The sequence below is a fragment of the Perognathus longimembris genome, chromosome 1 (assembly GCF_023159225.1).
Source record: "Perognathus longimembris pacificus isolate PPM17 chromosome 1, ASM2315922v1, whole genome shotgun sequence".
NCBI classification, from domain to species: Eukaryota; Metazoa; Chordata; class Mammalia; order Rodentia; family Heteromyidae; genus Perognathus; species Perognathus longimembris.
In genome coordinates this window covers 29155557-29174839 of record NC_063161.1, presented here as the reverse complement: position 1 = coordinate 29174839, position 19283 = coordinate 29155557, and the positions used below count along the sequence as shown (strand labels likewise).

The 19283-nt window shown below is 35.9% G+C and overlaps 1 protein-coding gene across 2 annotated transcripts in view; it reads left to right on the top strand.

Moving 5' to 3' along the window:
* The window catches only part of Otogl (otogelin like), a 123791-nt gene that overhangs the window by 84234 nt on the left and 20274 nt on the right, over positions 1–19283 (top strand). For both annotated transcript variants that reach the window (XM_048359009.1, XM_048359001.1), the window contains 10 exons: positions 3913–3992; positions 4282–4323; positions 4816–4842; positions 6545–6600; positions 9993–10170; positions 10451–10593; positions 10850–10873; positions 10966–11058; positions 13873–14062; positions 17691–17905. In XM_048359009.1, the coding sequence (XP_048214966.1) occupies positions 3913–3992; positions 4282–4323; positions 4816–4842; positions 6545–6600; positions 9993–10170; positions 10451–10593; positions 10850–10873; positions 10966–11058; positions 13873–14062; positions 17691–17905 (1048 nt within the window). The remainder of the gene's footprint in view (positions 1–3912; positions 3993–4281; positions 4324–4815; positions 4843–6544; positions 6601–9992; positions 10171–10450; positions 10594–10849; positions 10874–10965; positions 11059–13872; positions 14063–17690; positions 17906–19283) is intronic.

Genomic DNA, 19283 nt, shown 5'->3' with positions numbered 1-19283 from the left:
GCTCTTAGATACAATTGGTGTTGATTTCTGTACAGTTTGAAAGATAGAGATCCCACTTCATTGCTGATAGATTTAATATGAGTTCTGAGAAGAAGAAGAGTTTGGCTTGAGTTTGGCCTCAGTATGTATGTATGATACCATACAGAACTTTCCACTTTTTTTGTCAACCCTAGTCAAATATCAACAATTCCATTTTGACTCAGTAGAAGAATGAATTACTAGTTGCTGTGCTAAGGACAGTTAGAAGGAGCAGCTTTGAGGAAGAATCAGGAATTTGGTTTTTTTTAATATATTAAATTTAAGACTGAAACTTGTTCAGAGCATTTAGTAGCTTGAAATCTGGGAAGAGGAAAAATGGAAATGTAGGATGTAGGTAGCTATTTTTTGATAAAAAAAAGATTTTTCTCTAAAAAAAGAACAGGGTAGTGTATCATCAGTAGAAGGGAGTATGTTTCGTTTTTTTAACTAAATATCTATGCAATGCAAGCATTAGAATTATAAAATAGCCTGGGCATATGAATAAGTGATAACTAGTCCTTGCCTGAGGGAATTCAGTCTTTAGACCAAGGATAGAAATAAGACCAGGCACCAGCAGTACTACAGAATGAGAGCTGAAGGAATGTGGTGCAGAGAAACTTCACTCCTGCCATGTTGCTTTTCATTTCCCATCTTCTTTCCTGTGCTTAGGTACTGATGAGCACTTCTTGTACTTGTGGTCTCCAGGAGTCTCAAGTCGGAAGCTGCAGCTGTAACACATTCATGCCCCTCCTGCAAGTCCCCAACAGAACCTTTGCCCTTTGTCTAGATGATTTCAGTTTTTCCCATGAAGCAAGTATTAGAATAAAATATTTAGTGAAAATAAAAACTTTCAATAGAAGCATATCATACAGCACATATGGAAATAGTTATTCCTATTATACAATATACTTATTGTAAGAACCATTCTGTATAGGAAATGTTATGTTTATAATTTAGAAATAGACTAGCATGTCATCTGTAATGACAAAATAGGAATCCATTATGTGTGACTATGAAGGTGATTTTGAATAATTATACATTGGTTGGGGGGAAATTTTTAAGAGAAGGTCTGTGGGTAGGTTTTTTTTTTTTTGCCAGTCCTAGCATTTGAACTCAGAGCCTGGGCATTGCCCCTGACCTTCTTTTTGCTCAAGGCTCACACTCTACTATTTGAGGAATAGCACAACTTCTAGCCTTTTCTATTTCTGTGGAACTGAGGAACTGAACACAGGGCTTCGTGCATGCTAGGTTAAAAACTCTACTACTAAGCCACATTCCCAGCCCAGGTCTACAGCTTTAACTGGCACAGAACAACTGAAAAATGTTTGAGTTGCATAAAAATAGATGGTGATTTATTTTAATGATGACTGGCTATAGCCTTCCTGCAATCTAGGTTTTTGTTTCTTTCACTTGATAAGTTTAGAGTTGAATGGTATTAATAATCCTGTTTGTTATAAAGTTCATTGAAATAAGCCACTGATAACATATAAGCTGCTTATGTTCTTAAAAAATATATTGTGAAAGGATAGAGGTATCAAGGAGGTGGTTAAATGTGTCTCCTTAAGTGTCACTTAGTAAAAAACTTTTCTAGTTTCATAGTGCCTCCTGATTTTGCTTTGCTGCTTCCTAGCATTGAGTTAGTTTATTTTAATAATAAACATTTTTGTTCCAATTCTTTAGTAACAGCTGAAAAAAATTGGCAAATTTTTTAGTGAATATTAAATTTATTTTTAAATGTTTGTTATTTTAATACATTTATCTTATTATTTGACAATGATATCTGAAATCCTGGAAATAAAGCTTTCATTACTCACAAATAATAAGGAAACTTTGAAACATAAATTTTTCATAGTCTTTTAAAAAATTTTTATTATCAAACTGATGTACAGAGAAGTAATAGTTTCATACGTTAGGCATTGGATACATTTCTTGTACTGTTTGTTACCTCGTCCCTCATTCCCCCCTCTCCTCTCCCCCTTTCCTTTCCCCCCCATGAGTTGTTCAGTTCATTTACACCAAATAGTTTTGCAAGTATTGCTTTTATAGTTGTTTATCTTTTTGTACCATGTGTCTCTTGATTTTGTTATTCCCTTTCAATATCCTAGTTCTAATACCAGTATACACAGTTTCCAATATACTCAGATAAGATACACAGATAGTGTAGGTAAAACCACAGGAAGGGGATACAAGAAGATCATCAATAATAGAAGCTACAGTTACACATAGCACGTTGAAAATAGTTACAACAGTGATATAACAATCGTTTCCATAACATGGAGTTCATTCCACTTAGCATCATCTTATGTGTTTTCATAGTCTTTATACAAAGTAGGAGTATCTTTTAGGTTGAATTACAATTAATGCCCTCATTAACACCTCCACTTTCAAGAACTTATACATATTTTAAAACTAATCAAACTCTAAATCGCTAATTTATCTTGTCCAGTTTAAGCTTTACTAATACATTATTTTTTATTCTTTAACTTCAGGTAATTTCTATTATCCTTTTTTTTTTTTAAATAGCTTTTAAAAATTGTACTTTGTTCAATTATCAACTATATTTTTTCAACAAACAAAACTGATACTGTCGAATTAACAGGGCCAAGTATTCTTAAATAATAAATATTACTACCATGTGATAGTGCATTTGAGATGCAGTTAAGTAGGGTTTTTTGGTTTGTTTTGTCAGTCCTGGGGCTTGAGCTCAGAGCCAGTCACTGTCCCTGAGCCACTTTGCTCAAGGCTAGAATTCTACCACTTGAATCACTGTGTGACTGACTGTTTATGTGGTATTGAGGAATAGAATCCAGGGCTTCATGCATGCTAGGCAAGCACTCTACCATGAGCTACATCCCCAGGAGGTTGTTTTTTTTTTTTTTTTTTTTTAACAACAGTTTCATTAATTCTGTATAGAATGTATAAACCTAATATGAACCTCCATGAAGGATTGTATTTATTTCCTTTGTTTCAGCATAAATTGGAATCTGGGCTTCAACTGAACAGCAGTAGCAGTAAAATGTAGTCTCAGGCAATATTTTGGCTTCATTCTTTAAAGATCTGTTTTTTCTGTTCTTGGCGGACAGTCTCCAAGTCTAAGGCCTCTTGAGGTTTTAGGAACTCTTAATTTGGTAGCTCTGCTTCATGCAAGGGCATTCATCCATACCCAAGCCAAATGTCCTGAAGCTGGAAACCTGAATTATTTTAGGTCTTACACCACCACTTCCTGCCAAGGCAGTGCCACCTACTTGCCCACAGACCCTCTTGAGAGCCGGAGCTCTGTCCCCTCCCTTTCTCTCTCTCTCTCTCTTTTTTTTTTTTTTTTGGCCAGTTCTGGGCCTTGGACTCAGGGCCTGAGCACCAGGGGGCTTCTTCCTGCTCAAGGCTAGCACTCTGCCACCTGAGCCACAGCATCCCTTCTGGCCGTTTTCCATATATGTGGTGCTGGGGAATCGAACCGAGAGCTTCATGTGTAGGAGGCAAGCACTCTTGCCACTAGGCCATATTCTCAGCCCCTCTCCCTTTCTCTTTACTCAAAGACCTGCTGCCATCTCCTGCCTCCCTCTCTTCTACTCAAGATCTCAATGGTCTTTTTAGTGAGCTTAGGATTTAATAGGAGGCAGTGAAAGCCATGGAAGATGCTGTTTTTGTACTATAGACATTTTCATACAAAGGATAGTCACAGTCATAGCAATCTGCTTAGGTACAGGAGACATCCATCCCTTTAACACCCACCAGCCTGCAATTTCATAAGTCACATTATTTATACAAGGCTGTCAGAGAAGTAGTCCTTAGTGCTTGAGAAGGAGACTTTCATGCAGAACACAGTTTAGTTCAATACAGAGTTTTATTTTACATTTTGCATTGCTTTCATTTTATTTTTTTTCCTATATGTAGGGTTGAAGGATGCTTGCCATACTGCCCTAAAAATATGATCCTCGATGAGGTCACTCTCAAATGTGTTTACCCAGAAGACTGTAAGTGTGAACCTTCTTTAATTTTCTGTGAAAAATGGGAAGCACCCTAGGAGGCAAACATCTCTAAACAGCAGTTGTAGATACACAATAACTGTAAAATACTTCCTTAATGTGACAGCTGTAGGTTATTTTCCTCTCTACTTCCTAAATCATGTTTATCTTGCCTCTCAAATCTCTCTTTTGTTTCCTCTTCCAAAACATATTTGAAGTTAAAGAGGCCTGAAGGTATTAGGTGGGTCTCACCTTACTCAAATACTGATAAAAACAGAGCATCTTTGTTTCTTTGTAGGCATACCCATAATTCCTACAGAACCAGCATTGATGCCACCAGGTATGCTGTTGCAAGCTGTGATTTTAGGCAAAGCTACAGTTTTAGACAATAAAATTAGCAGCTGTAATTTGAGTCCTGACATACCTATCACAGCCACGTGTAGTAGGAATACTCAACCAACCCAAAACACACCCGTCACTTTTGCCTCATGTTGCTCATCCTGTTGACAGGCTCAACATGACACATCTACAGTGGATGGACAGATAGGACTTTCTTCATGTAATTTTCCCCCAATAATTTAGGTTTTACTAAACCTGTTTTAAAATTTCTCAGTAAATAAATTGGCTCTAATGAGTGTCAGATATAATTGCAAGTCTTTCCATGAAGTCCCCACTTCCATTTTGTATTCTCTTCCAAAATGTGTTTGAAGTTAAAGAGCCCCATATGCAGTAGGTGGGTCTCACCTTGCTCAAATACTGATTGATGCTGAACATCTTTGTTTCTTTATAGACATACCCATGATTCCTACAGAACCAGCATTAATGTCACCAGGTAAGCTGTCACGACCTATGGTTTCAAGTAAACCTATGACTTAGGCAGTAAAATTAGCATCTGTAGTTTGAGTTTTGTCATACCTATCACAACCACATGTAGCAGGACGACTCAACCAACCCAAAACACACCTGTCACTTTTGCTTCATGTTGCTGTCCAGTTGACAGGTTCAACATGACACACTTCCTACATTGGGTAGATTTCTTTCTTTATTTGTTATTAGGACTTAGAATTTAGTTTTACTAAACCTGTTTTAAAATAAATTGGCTCCAATCAGTTTCACAAGTCTTTCTCTGGAGGCCCCACTTTCATTTTTTTATTCCGTAGGCTCTGGAGATGTATCTTTGGCTCTCACTCTCATTTCCTTCCCTCACTGTGAAATTTGTTTCAGGGAAGAATTTAATCCACTTATAGGGAGGTTTGCCCAACTTTAATGTACTTATCCTATGACTATGATTTAGGAAAGTTTTTTTTTTTTTTGGCCAGTCCTGGGCCTTGGACTCAGGGCCTGAGCACTGTCCCTGGCTTCTTCCCGCTCAAGGCTAGCACTCTGCCACTTGAGCCACAGCGCCGCTTCTGGCCGTTTTCTGTATATGTGGTGCTGGGGAATCGAACCTAGGGCCTCGTGTATCCGAGGCAGGCACTCTTGCCACTAGGCTATATCCCCAGCCCTCTAGGAAAGTTTTAATACAGATGTTTATACTTGGTAAGTCTTAATTGAGTATCATCTATGCCAAGCATTGTCCAGGCACTCAGTGGCAATTGGTATGGTAGACAAAATACACACTAGTCCGCAAGCTACTACTGTAAACCTTTCATACCTTCAGTTTCACATTTGTGGATTCAACCAATGGTTCATTGAAAATACTTGGAAAAAATTCATCTGAAATGAACATGCTCAGTTCTTTTCCCTATCCATCATTTCTTAAACAACACAACAGGACAACTATTTTCATAATGTTTACATTGTATTAAATACTATAGGTAACGTATTGGCTTAAGGCCTTAAGATCCACAAGATAATAAATGTGGTATTAGATATATGACTATTTTTATAGCAGGAATGGGAAACAAATTGAGTATTTAAAATATTGTCAATGGCAGACATTGTGACTGCAACTAGGAAGAGTTCAGAAAATTATCTTATCCTATAGTCCTTCAGGTTGAGTATTTTAGATATTTGTCTAGTACATTGAGAAAACACCAGAAAATGTGTTGACCATCATTTCTTCTTCTTACATGGGTCACTCCTCTACACCTCCCCAGTGGGGTTGCCATGTGGGCCAAAGCACCATCCATTCTGCTTGCAAAGAGTACATATCTGAGGTTCCTCAAGAGATAAGGACCAGCTACATTAATTGTTTTGAATGCAACAAAATTTGTAGCTTCTGATCACTCTTTAGTGAAACTATTGATATTTTTACCTGTTTAGACAATTTTTTTGACATCAAGGCAGTGAATGGTCAATTAAACTTAGAGAAGTCTGATTGTACTTAGAGATTGAGAAACTCTTAAGTTAGAATTATGTCCCATCACGTGCAGATATACTTTTGAATTGATTTACCTTCTGCATCTATGAAACAATAGTATTTTTGTCTTCTTCACAGGATGTTTGTGCAGAACAAGTGATATAATCAAAAGCATTTTAGCATAATTTCCAACACATGTCAATTGTATACATGAGAGCTGCTGTTCTGCTAATGAAGGTTTCATGTTCATTTCTTATAGGTCCAGAGATGGTTAGTCCCTCTGATATCACCCCAACCACAGGTTTGGAATGTGAGGTATGTCTGGCTAGGCTCTTTCAGCTTTTATTATTTCCTTAGTGTCTGCTCAAATTTCCACTATCCAAATACAATTGAACTTCTTTTTGCATGCCCTCTAATCTATCTTTGTTTAAATATAAGAATATGCATTATATTTTTAAAACTACAATTTCTTAAATACTGTTTACTTCTTACCTTCTGTCAGATTAAGGAAAACAAAATGCAAAGAAGAATCTTTATGATGAAGTGTGATTCCTAATAGCCTCATTTGTTTTGGCTTTCTGTGGGCTGTTTATTGAGCAGGTTCTATAGGCCAGACTCTAGGCAAGATGATAATGGCACATTATAACCAAAAAAGATAATATTCAGTTACTCAGATGAGACTGGGGCAAGTTTTGTAGCTCAAATATGCTCCTTTTTGAATAAATGAATTGACATCCAAGCAATGTTTATGTAGTATCACTTCTGGTTAAGCACTAGTTAGATGCCATAGATAAAACATAAAAGAACTCAAGAAAGTGAGTGCAAGGGTGACATTGTGCAAAAGGAAATTTTGCCTGACTTATGTAACTATAACCCCTTTGCTTTTAGCATTTTCAAAAAAAAAGAAGTAAAAAATTGCTGCCTATGTGGTGGAGTTATATTGTAGTTTCTCAGATTGTCACTAAACAAAATACATTACTGAATTATATAAAAATGTTTGAAAGCCACTGAGCATTGCTGGCTCATGCTTGTAATCCTAGCTACTCAAGTGGCTGAGATCTGAGGATCGTAATTAGAAGCCAACCTGGGAAGTAAAGTCCGTGAGATGTGTAGCTCCAATAAACTACTCAGAAAAAGCTGCAAGTGGACTGGAGCTCAAGGGATAGAGCACTAGCCTTGAGCACAAGGAGGCTAGATGACAGAACCCAGGCCTGAGTTCAACCCCCACCCCCACCCCACAAAATTTGAAGGCTCTATTCAAGAGAAAAATTCAAATCTCTTCAATAAATGGGCCAGGAAATTTTTACTGATAGTGGAAAGAAATAACGTGACATTAGAGCAATATTTCTAAAGATGATGAGAGACTTAACAATGCAGAGAGCCAAGCCTAAAATGTTCCAAACAGAGATTCTAGGAGTTGAAAACTCAGCTGAATACATTTGAAGTACTAAAAGAATGAGAGATGAATATAGTAGGAAGGAAAGTAGATATTATAAAACACTGTGTCTTTTATTCTAAATGGCACAGGAAGCCAAGCCATCATTTTGGCTGCTATGTTTCAAGCAGTGTGTCAGAAGGCATGAGGAGAACCTATGAGGGATAAGTAGGCTGCTGTGGGACTTTATACAAGAAGGGGATGGTGACCTTGAGAAATGCCTGCACACTGGTTAGGCTTGGAAGGCAAATGCTCCAGAATGTGTGGTTAAGGATTCAGTATAGGTGCTGGATGAGAGAAGTATTGTGGGGCCTAAGACTTTTGCCTCAAGCAACTGAAAGATTAGCACTATGCGGGATGGGAAAGTTATAAGCAGTGAAGATCTAGGGAAGCTGTAAGCATGAGTTCAATTTGCCATGTAGTTTTAGGTTCCTCATAGACTCAAATCATGGATTATTGGATGGAAGTTAAGCTAAGGTAAAATTTTGCAACTTCTCTGTAGGTAATTGTATTTAGTTGGACCTGAATGACATCTCCAAGGGAGAAAATATGCAGTCAGAGAATAGTAGAGGGCTGCTGTAACTTTTATATGCTGAGAGATGACAGACCTGCTGTCCTCTGCTAAGAGATTAAGAAGTCTGAGAATTGCTTATTGAAATGAGTACAGAGAACTCATATTTCCCAGTACTCTGTCACAAGTAAGTTCAGTAGAACAGAATAAATAAAATCATTTAGGTGGTTTGGATGTTGTGAGAGCTTTAACTTTTTTCTTTCAATATAAAGTCATGATGTAGTGGCATTCATCTGTTATCCAATCTACTTCCAGGAAATATGGAATGAGATTATTGTAGTGGAAAGCAAGATTAGTGCCTGAGAGGAGGAACATCTGGTTCCCAGAAAATCTTGGAACCTTGGGCCTACCATTGACCCTGAAAGTTCTCACTGCAGAGTTCCATTATTTAGAAAAATTACTGAACTTTTTACCCCCTACTTATGTTACCATATAAAATATTGGAGTGATAGAAACTTACATAAAGGATTTAGGGAAAAGTATATGGAATGACATTTTATTAATGCATAACTAGTAAGGGGTAATAAAGTCAGTAAATTTTTCTTCATTCCCCAGAAATAAGAATGTAAATGTAAATAAGAATGGATGGACAGGAATCCTGACTCTACAAACTGTCAGTCAGGGGAATGTGGACAAGCTACTTTAACTTTTGTACTAATTCTTTCAAATGTATAATAGGCAAAATAACAATATTTGCTCCAAAGAGTTGTTGTGGGAATGAAATGGGTGAATTAGAACAACGTTGCTTTTATCACTGCTATATTTATCATTAATTACTTCTACAGGAATTTGTAATTACTATCATTTTTACTTTTAATAGGATTGGCTTTTTAAACATTGAGAAACATAACACATTCTTTACATAGATTTGAGGTATGAATAGAATTAATTTATAAAAATGATATCCAGATGCTTTCAAACTGTTAGCACATAATAAAAATAAGTGGCAGTATTGGATTTTAAACTCAGGGCCTCTTGCTTGCTAAGTAGGTTCTCTACCATTTGAGCCTACACTTCGTCTTTGATTTAGGTTTTCTTTGGATAGGGTTTCACTGCTGGGGCTAGTTTTAGACTCTAATACACCTATCAACACCTTGTACATGGCTGGCATTCCAGTCATGTAACACTGTGTCTTGCTGACTGTTGAGGGGAGGGCTCATTGACTTTTTTCTTGCTCTAGCCTTGAAGTGGAGTCTCATTATTTTCATGGCACAAAACTTTCAGTTTCCATTTCCTGAAGGTAGCTGGAACAATAGGTAAATGCTACTACACCATGACTTTATAGTGAAGCATTCAATAGGGTTAAATTGTAATTTTTGAAATGACATTTACAGAATTTATATTTGTACATGATATTTATATATCATAATAGGAAAGGTTGACTGCTGCTATATGAGTCTGCTTACAATAATCAAATGTAGATAACACAGGAAAAGACTGGTTCAGATTCTAAGTGCATGGGTAATTCTGATGTCAAATTCAGTATTAAGATAAATATACCCTCTACAATACTCAGGATGCACTGAATTAAAAATTTATCTTAATACTGACTTGTGAAATTTTCACTGTTTTTCAAACATTCTAGTATTTAAGAATTATATATTAAATTATATATTATGAGCAATGTGAAATTAAGTAAGTCAACTGGAAATATTTGTTTGAGGTGGGAAAAATATTACTAACTTTCTTCTTTGGTAACAGCCTCAGAAATTCGATCCTGTTTATAACTGTAGCCAGTACATATGCCTTAACATGGAATGGACCTTTTACAATTGGTCTCTGAACTGCCCCATGGACTTGCAAATGCCTGACTGCGGTTTCCGAGGGAGACCTGTTCAAGTCAACACTGATCTCTGCTGCCCTGAATGGGAATGCCCTTGTAAGTGTGCCTTTTGTAATGGTCCATATCTTTAATCAGGAAGAGTGTTATTTTTTTGAACTCATCACCTCATCTTACCTTACCTCATCATACTTATCACCTCATCATGTACAGTTGTTTCCAGAGTTTTCTTCACTTAAGATTATGACTCATCATATGTGACTTTTTGAGCTGCTTTGTGTCAAAGATGAGGTTAACAGACTTCTTTGAATGAGAGCAGTTAGTACTAACCCCACCAACAGTTGATCATCTAACTCTCTTCTCCATCTTTCTATCTTAGGTCGCTGTTCCATGCTGTCAGAGCTGAGTATTATCACCTTTGATGGGAACAATGCTGCCTTGTACAGCATGGCTTCCTATATCTTAGTGAGAATTCCTGGGGAAAGTATAGTTGTTCACATAGAAAAGTGCTCTATGAACCAGGTAAGTCATAATCACCTTTTATTCATTTATTCATAGAACTCTAAGTGGCAGATTGGGGAATGCTGGGAATTCTCACAGTGAAAAGTACTCACACACTCACTAAGATCATGTTCTCACCATGAAACAAAAATGTGTCATGTATGTGTCCATATATGTGTGTATATATATATATATACATACATATATCCAAATTATGTTTCTAAAACTCAAGATGTGAATTTCCTTTTAAACTGCTTCTTTATACATTTTTTTCCAGAATGGGAACTCATTTAAAAAACTAGTAAGTATTTGCAAATTATGTAGTACATTTATTCTTTTTAATCACTGAATTTATGTTTAACCTCATGAAGCTTTAATGTTTTTCAAATGAAGGTTTCTTCTGGAAGAAGTTCTGGACTTTGTTTTAAAAAGTTAAATGTGACAACATCTATACATAAAATACTTGTCAACAGAGTAGCAAGAAAGGTAAGAGCACAAAACTAAAAGTTACTATCGTGGAAAATGAAAAGAAGAAATTACTTAAAATAATTTTTACTAAAGAGAGGGAAATATTAGCAAACTTTCATTGTATATATGGCTAATAATTTTTCCCATAAAAGTTCCTATAAAAGTTTCCCATAAAAGTTTATTTCTTTGTTGTTTGCTTATTATTTTTTCTTTCTTCATTTTCTGTGAGCAGGGTCTCACTATGTAATACATGGTGGCCTTGAACTCACAATCTTACTCAACCTCCCTTGGGCTGTACACGACTGCACCTAGCTCAAAATTTGTTTCCAAATATTTTATTTTGCTTCCATTCATGTGTCAGCTGTTGAGATGTCTGTCCTATGAGTTAACTGTGAGGACTATGTGAAATAGGCTAATAACCACTTTGAGAATGCGGGTGGCCAAATGTTTTTATTCCACAGTGAATGTGTGTGCTTCGAACGACACAAAGTGAAAATGACTTGAAGAAGAAAAAAGTAGTAGACAAGACCACTAAGACCACTAAGAGGACAGTTGGAAGAACTCATTGTATTTTGTTTTCTTTTGGTGGTACTGGTGTTGGAACTCAGGACTTCAACACTTGTTTCACAGACATTAAAATGCTTGAGCCATACCTCCATCCCGCTTTGCTCTCATTATTCTCAGGATAAGGTCTTACTTTTTGTCTACTATCCCAGACTACAATCCTCCTAGTTATGCTTTCCATGTAGTGAGATGCAAGGCACCTGCCCTTAAGCCCAGTTTTTCTGCTGAGCTGCATTTTCAAGAACTCCCCATAGTCCCCCGAATCACTAAGATTCAAGACATGAGACAACGGCATCTGCCTAACTGCCGGTTTTGAATTATTTTTATCATTAAGTTTTCAGTGAACAAGTGATAGCTAAAATAAAATTGAAGGAATACTTAGCTTTACTTTTATAAATTGAAGAAGGCCAATGTATTATTTTTAAAAGGCTTGATAGAGACCATTTCATTTTACAAGAAAAATCTTTATCCTAGGGAATTGTGTAGTTACCATAAAATTGTGAGTCATGGTCTGGATGATTCACTCAAATCTAAATGGTTCTCTCTAAAGTATAAAAATATAAAGATTTTGTTTACAGTGACTTGCATATTATATGTACCTTCTAGAAGTAATTACATCTATTGGCAGAGACTCATTGAATGAGATATCATATATTACATTAAAAAACAAAATAAAAGCTAAAGTACATAAATAATGTACTTTGTTGGATGACAGAATTCAAATATAGTTTGATTTTGATGAAGTTGATAAATTTATTAGTGGGAAGTAGAAAAGAAATAAACTCAAATTTCATCAGAGCCATTTTTCAGACCATTTGGGAGGAAGGACTTATTTTTAGTCTTAGGATGACTCATAACTGGTCATATATTTTACTAATAATCAATTACCTAAAACTATAATAAGGGCTGGGAATATGGCCTAGTGGCAAGAGAGCTTGCCTCCTATACATGAAGCCCTGGGTTCAATTCCCCAGTACCACATATATGGAAAACGACCAGAAGTGGCGCTGTGGCTCAAGTCGCCAAGTGCTAGCCTTGAGCAAAAGGAAGTCAGGGACAGTGCTCAGGCCTTGAGTCCAAGGCCCAGGACTGGCAAAAAAAAAAAGAAAAAAAATCTATAATAAGAATTTACATGATAAAATAACACAGGTCCTGGTCTCAAGTAACTTGTAGGTGTTTATGGGTGAGAAAGCAGGGAGGTAAAGTTTCAAAATTATAACCAGAATATGGAAGCATAAAGAAGGGGCACTGGATGATCTTACAAGATGGTCAAATAGGTCTTTGTGAAGGAGGTAACACAAAGTAAATCTTAACTAATAAGTAGAAAGTAGGAAGATATGATGTAGACATGTTTCATCCTCAGGTAACTGCATGGCAAGATATATAAAGATGAGAAATTGGGTAGATGGTGAGCTGAAGCATCAATAATTTTACGTCATTGCCATTTTTTAAAGAACATGCTTCAAAATAGGGCCACCAGAATGTTTATATGCTAGACATAAAGTCGAAAATTCAACTCAAACCCAAGAAGTAGGACACAGCGAGCCTTAGTCTTTACCAAGTGTGACTGATGACTTTTAGGAACATTGTTACAATTAAACAAACACTGATGTAAAACATCAAAGTAAACAAAAAGAAATCTAGATCAAAGAAAACATTCTATAAATGAATTTTTTACCTTAATTTCATTGAAGAAAGCAATAGTGTAAACAAAATACAATGAAAAAACTGACACCCAAGCACATACAAGTTATATTTTAAGAAAAAAATGAAATGCAAAAGGGGAAAGTACTGAATGCAGCATGCAGCAAAGGAAATGATAAAGGTGCTTAAAGTTACACAAAGTTGTACAGTAGCAGAGAAATTTTAAAAAGGCACACTGTATTCATGAAGTGCTTTTTTGAATGGCAACTCCTTTGTACAACTAAAGATAATAAATATTTTTAAGCTGATAAATTTGAAAGAAATAGGCTTTAAAAACTTCCCAATGCTACAGGACAGTACATGTTTCTTGATTAGTAAAATCAAAATGATACTTTCCTCAATAATAAATCAACTTTAAATAAGTTTATTATAAATCCTAATTTAAGTAATTTTTAATTTTTTAAAAAGATTTTATTTATTTATTTTTTGCTTGTGTGGTAGTGATGAATAAAACTCAGGGCCTCATGCATGCTAGGCAAGCACTCTACCCCTAAGTTAGTTTTTTTTTCACAGCTCATTAAAAATAATAACATTTTACTAACAGGTGCATTTTTGTTATTCTAGGTAGAAGTGGATTCTATTGCTGTGCCCTTGCCCTTTGCAAGTCGAGAATTGTTCATAGAAGATTCTGGTACAATGTATGTGATCAATATGCCATCTGGCTTGGTTGTAAAGTGGGCACACCTTACAGGAATCATAGATATTCACTTTGGCTCCCAGTTTAACCTCTCATCCTATACCGAAGGACTTTGTGGTGAGTATTGATCTTCAAGTCTATAAGTCCAAAATTTTGTTTTGTTTTCACTACATTGTTTTGTACTCTCTTAGCCCAAACTTGTAGTGAGTACATACAGTTCTCCAGGTTAATATTGAAGGCAATATAGAATGAAGCTCAATGAGAATTCAATTGGGACATTTTATGGAAATCTGTACCTACTTTGTACTTATCCTAGTTTGTCTTTTTTAAAGCATTAGTAGAGTTTCAGAGATATTTTAAATCAACACTGACAAGTAATAAGTACATGTTCATTTTATCTTAATAAGGGATAAAAATAAGGCACAGAAAGAGAAGACTAAATGCCTTTGTTTCTTCCTATTTTTAATTTTTTTTCTTATTTTTTGTCAAGAGATGTATACAGAGGAACAGTTTCATACATTAGGCCTTGAGTACATTTCTTGTGCTGTTTGTTACCTCCTCCCTCATTACCCCCTCCTCCTCCCCTTTTCCCTCTCCCCTCAAGAGTTGTTCAGTAGGTTTACACTAAATGGTTTTGCAAGTATTGCTTTTGTAGTCATTTGTCTTTTTATGCTTTGTCTCTTGATTTTGATATTCCTTTCACTTCCCTGGTTCTAATACCCGTATATACAGTATACAGTGGACTCAGATGAGATACAGTGATAGTGTGGGTACAACCACAGGAAGGGGATACAAGAGGATCATCAACCATAGAAGCTACGGTTTCACATGGCATGTTGAAAGTGATTACAACAGTGATATAACAGTTGTTTCCATAACATGGAGTTCATTTCACTTAGTATCATCTTATGTGTTCATAAGGGCATAGCTATTAGGCTCTTGTGATCCTCCGCTGTCACTAGCCTAAAACCGCAAAGAACCAACAGCCCCTTCAACAAGTGGGCTAAGTACTTAAAGAGAGACTTCTCCATTGAGGAAATGAGAATGACCAAGAGACATATAAAAAAGTGCTCTAAATCATTGGCCATAAAAGAAATGCAAATCAAAACAACATTGAGATTCCACCTCACTCCAGTAAGAATGTCCTTTATCAAGAAACTGACAATAATAACTGTTAGAGGGGATGTGGCTAAAAGGGAACCCTACTTCATTGTTGGTGGGAATGTAAACTGGTTCAGCCACTGTGGAAAGTGGTATGGAGATTCCTCAGAAGGCTAAACATAGAGCTCCTCTATGACCAGCAGCCCCACTTTTGGGCATCTACCCAAAGACCACCAACAAGAACACACTAAAGCCACCAGCACAACAATGTTCATCGCAGCACAATTTGTCATAGCTAAAATATGGAACCAACCCAGATGCCCCTCAGTAGAGGAATGGATCAGGAAAATGTGGTACATATACACAATGGAATTTTATGCCTCTGTCAGAAAGAATGACATTGCCCCATTTGTAAGAAAATGGAAGGACTTGGAAAAAGTTATACTAAGTGAAGTGAGCCAGACCCAAAGAATCATGTTTCTTCCCTATTTTTAAAAAAGATTGAGGTCAGAGAAATCTTAAGTGTTCTTGATAGAATACAATGTTCTGAACATTTTCCTAGTTTTATTATGTGGCTTTACATTTATGTTAAATATAGTGTGGAAAAAGTTATTAAGCATGGAAACAAAATAGAAATATCTACAATTATGTAACAAAGTTTTAAATTGAATTTGGTGTTCTTTAATTTGAATCTGATTTCCTTTGGGAAGTTGAACATATATTCAGATTTCTCTGTCTTTCTCAGCTCTTTACTCCTAAGGAACAATTAGTTTCCTCATTTTTCAAAAGGAAGGAGGCAGTAATACCTACTTTCCAGATCATTAATACAATTTTTACAGGTTTCAAAATACCACCTCCTATTCTACCAATATATACAATTATTGTAGGTCAATTAAAAATTTTAAAAGATTGTTGCCAGAAATAGAGATAAAGTTAACATGAAAAACAATGTACTACTTAATATACAAAATCAATAAATGTTTGCTTAGTACAAATATGTGTATTTGAACCTTACAAAATACTAATTGAGTAAAAGTTTGTAGATTACCTTGTGAATGTGTTGATCTATACTCGATAATGAAACTCAGTAGGGAATAAGACTAAATCATTATCCTCAGTAAATTACATGAATGACCCAAGTTTTAAAATCATGAACATTCAAAAGCATCAACATAATGATTCTGATAAAAAGAATTGCATATTATAAGAATATGCTACAAATCGCATAAACTTCTGTGGCGACTTAAAGTTATGACTGTTGACATATTTATTATGGAATGTCTATTATCTAGAATGCATGATAAGTCAGTATTTATTGAGTAATAAGACTTTTTAATGCTTTTTCCTATGACCTATCACTTCAGTGTAGTATGATTTTGGTTGCTTTTTCTGCTCTGCTATCAGCACTTTAAGGAGACAATCTGTTCACTGGTTTAGAACCCAGCACTTTAGAGAAGGGGTTAGACATATTTGTTTTCCTACTTACATGTCACTGCCAAAATTCTGTAACCTCCATGATGGCAGGAGTGTGGTTTATTCCAAGGACATCTAATGATGGCAGGACCATGCCAGTTGCTGGGTGAAGAAGCCATACTGAACAAGAGCATGACCCAGACTGAACATGTACCCCCAAAATGGGAAGCCATGCTGACATCTCATTTAACACAGCATTATGAAATCTGATGAGGTTGAGGAAGCAGTTGTAGGGAAAACATACTTTGACAACATTGAAAATTTAGACATAACAAATGAGTAGGTTTGTGAATATAATGAGTTAAAAAATTGTACTTAGGGTTTTCAGGTAAGCTATGACCAGAGCCCTGGATCCTTTCTTTGTATTGTCCTTGGCTCTGCCCTCCAATGGAGAATGAGTAGCACCTCTTTGGTTTGGCCCTCCTTAAGGAAGCTAGGGCATGTGGTAGAGCAAAGCATCATAGCCATCAACAGGCCATGTCACCCCAACAAAGGGACATGTCTCAGCTCCAAGGATTCCCATTTCAAGTCCTGAGCATGACAATGATTATCCTAATAGTGAATGAATCCAAATGTCTGAGTGACTGCTATGAGACTGCTGGTTTATACCTGGCTAATCTGTATCAAGTACTAGTTACAAGGAGTGAAGATTACCCTTAGGCCCATCGAAGCTCTTACCTGGAGTGGGGTCATGCTGGAGGCAGTGGGAGAGGAATAATTCCTGAAAGGGAAAATTTAATGTTTTCAGGGAAAGTTTTTTTCTGGGATAAAAGGAAGCCTGGGAATCAAAGACCAGGCATTTACTGGTCATGGAAATACCTGACCAGGTGTAAAGGTCTGTACTTATTAAGTTCAGAGGAGATGGTGTGATAATTGAAGCATGTAGGATCAAAATAAATCTCACCTTAATTTTATATGTATCTTCGTCATATCTTGACTCATAGATTCCTTATTTCTTTCTCCTCTCCTTGAGGCAGTTCTATGTTCATATATCACAGAATCAGAAACGTAATGTTTAACTTTTAATCATGGCTAAAGTCAAAGTGTGCAAATTGACTCATTGTTCAATAAATAACTCAGTTCAGATCAAATATTAAACTGGTTAGTTGTGCTACTTATATTTTATTTAAGCTATTTTTTTCTGTCTAAATATCACATGTGTTCTGTATAGGAATTTGCAATGATAATCCAGATGATGATCTCAAGATGCAAAACGGTACAATTATCACAAATATGGAAGATATAGAATTATTTATTGAGAGCTGGGAAATCGAGAAGTCATTTGAAGTAACAATGAGAAGACCTGTTAGGAACTGTACAGAGTATGATTGCAGTCACTGCATTGAATTGTTAAATAAAGGCATTTTCCTTCCTTGCCATGATAAAGTAAGTCACAAGCAACCATAAATTAGAACTGTTGTATTAGACATGTTGAGAGGAAATGCCAATAAATTCCTATTCTTGCTGTGATATTCTTCTTTAGAGAATAGTGTATCTCCAAAACTGTCATTATATTTTGGAATTCAGGGTTACTTACTGCTTATAGATTTACAGAGATAAGAGGGACAAATATCTTTCTCTTTCTTGTATACTTTGTTGAAGCCCTATCTATTGCTTCCAAAAAATAAAATCATTGAATGCCTCTTAGGAGAAAGAGATCAATGATTTTTGATAATCCATTATGTAAATAAAGGCAGTAAAGCTTTTATTAATTCTTTATGATCCTAGACTTTTAGGCTTGAACTTTTCTAAGTATCTGTAACATTCAGTTTAATTGATCTTTGTTACTCCTTATCTTTCTAAGTTTAAGTGATTGGCACATGTTTCACCTAAATTGGTCACTAAAAGTGATTCATTGTTAGAGACAAAGGACAAATAGGATTTCAAGAATTATTTGACTAAATTATAGTAAGCAATGAGTGTTTAGTGCATTATAGGCGTTAGTGTGCAAGAATAAGATATTCCCTCTGTACTCAACTTAATTCGAAGAAAGGCTGCCTGTGAGAAGGTATTTTACAATAAACACTGTGTAGGTGCCTCAGTCCTCAGCTTGGAACAGAAATTGAGAAATTTCATAGAGATTCAGACTCCTGAACTGTTTAGAAGAACGGGTTTATTAGGAAAGAAGTGGAGGAAAGAAGATGTACACAGGGAAAACAATACCATACAAGAGAATATTTGGTACGATAGGCCAGGAAAAGATAAGAGTGAGGTAACCTTGGTGTGACATAGAGAGAGAAAGAGTGGCAAGAATAGGTTGCTCCCTTGGTATTTCCCAGTATTTTTGATAGGGAAAGGAAGGAAAGCAGAAACTCAGATATACATAAGGAATTGGACACTATCATAAATGACTATTACTTGATATCTAAAAATATAATATAGCTTAATGCCAATAACTCTTGTTTATAATAAAAGCTACTCAAAAGGCTGAGATCTGAGGATCACAGTGTCAAGACAGATCAAGCAGGAAACCTGTGAGACTCTTATCTCCACCAAAAAGCCTGAAGTGGAACTGTGGCATAAGCTTTGAGGAATAAAGCTTACAGGCTCTGAGTTCAAGCTCCACCATCCCCCAGTCTAATAATATAATATAGTAATGTTATCTGCTACATAAGTAAAACTAGTTTGATTATGGAAGACACTGGTTATGTTTTTATAGTCAAGGTCAAAAATATAACTTTTCACACAGAAAACAAATGACAGATATGTTTAAGAAGGTGAGCTAAAAAGCATCTAGCCATCCCATAAAAATGGGTCCAAACAT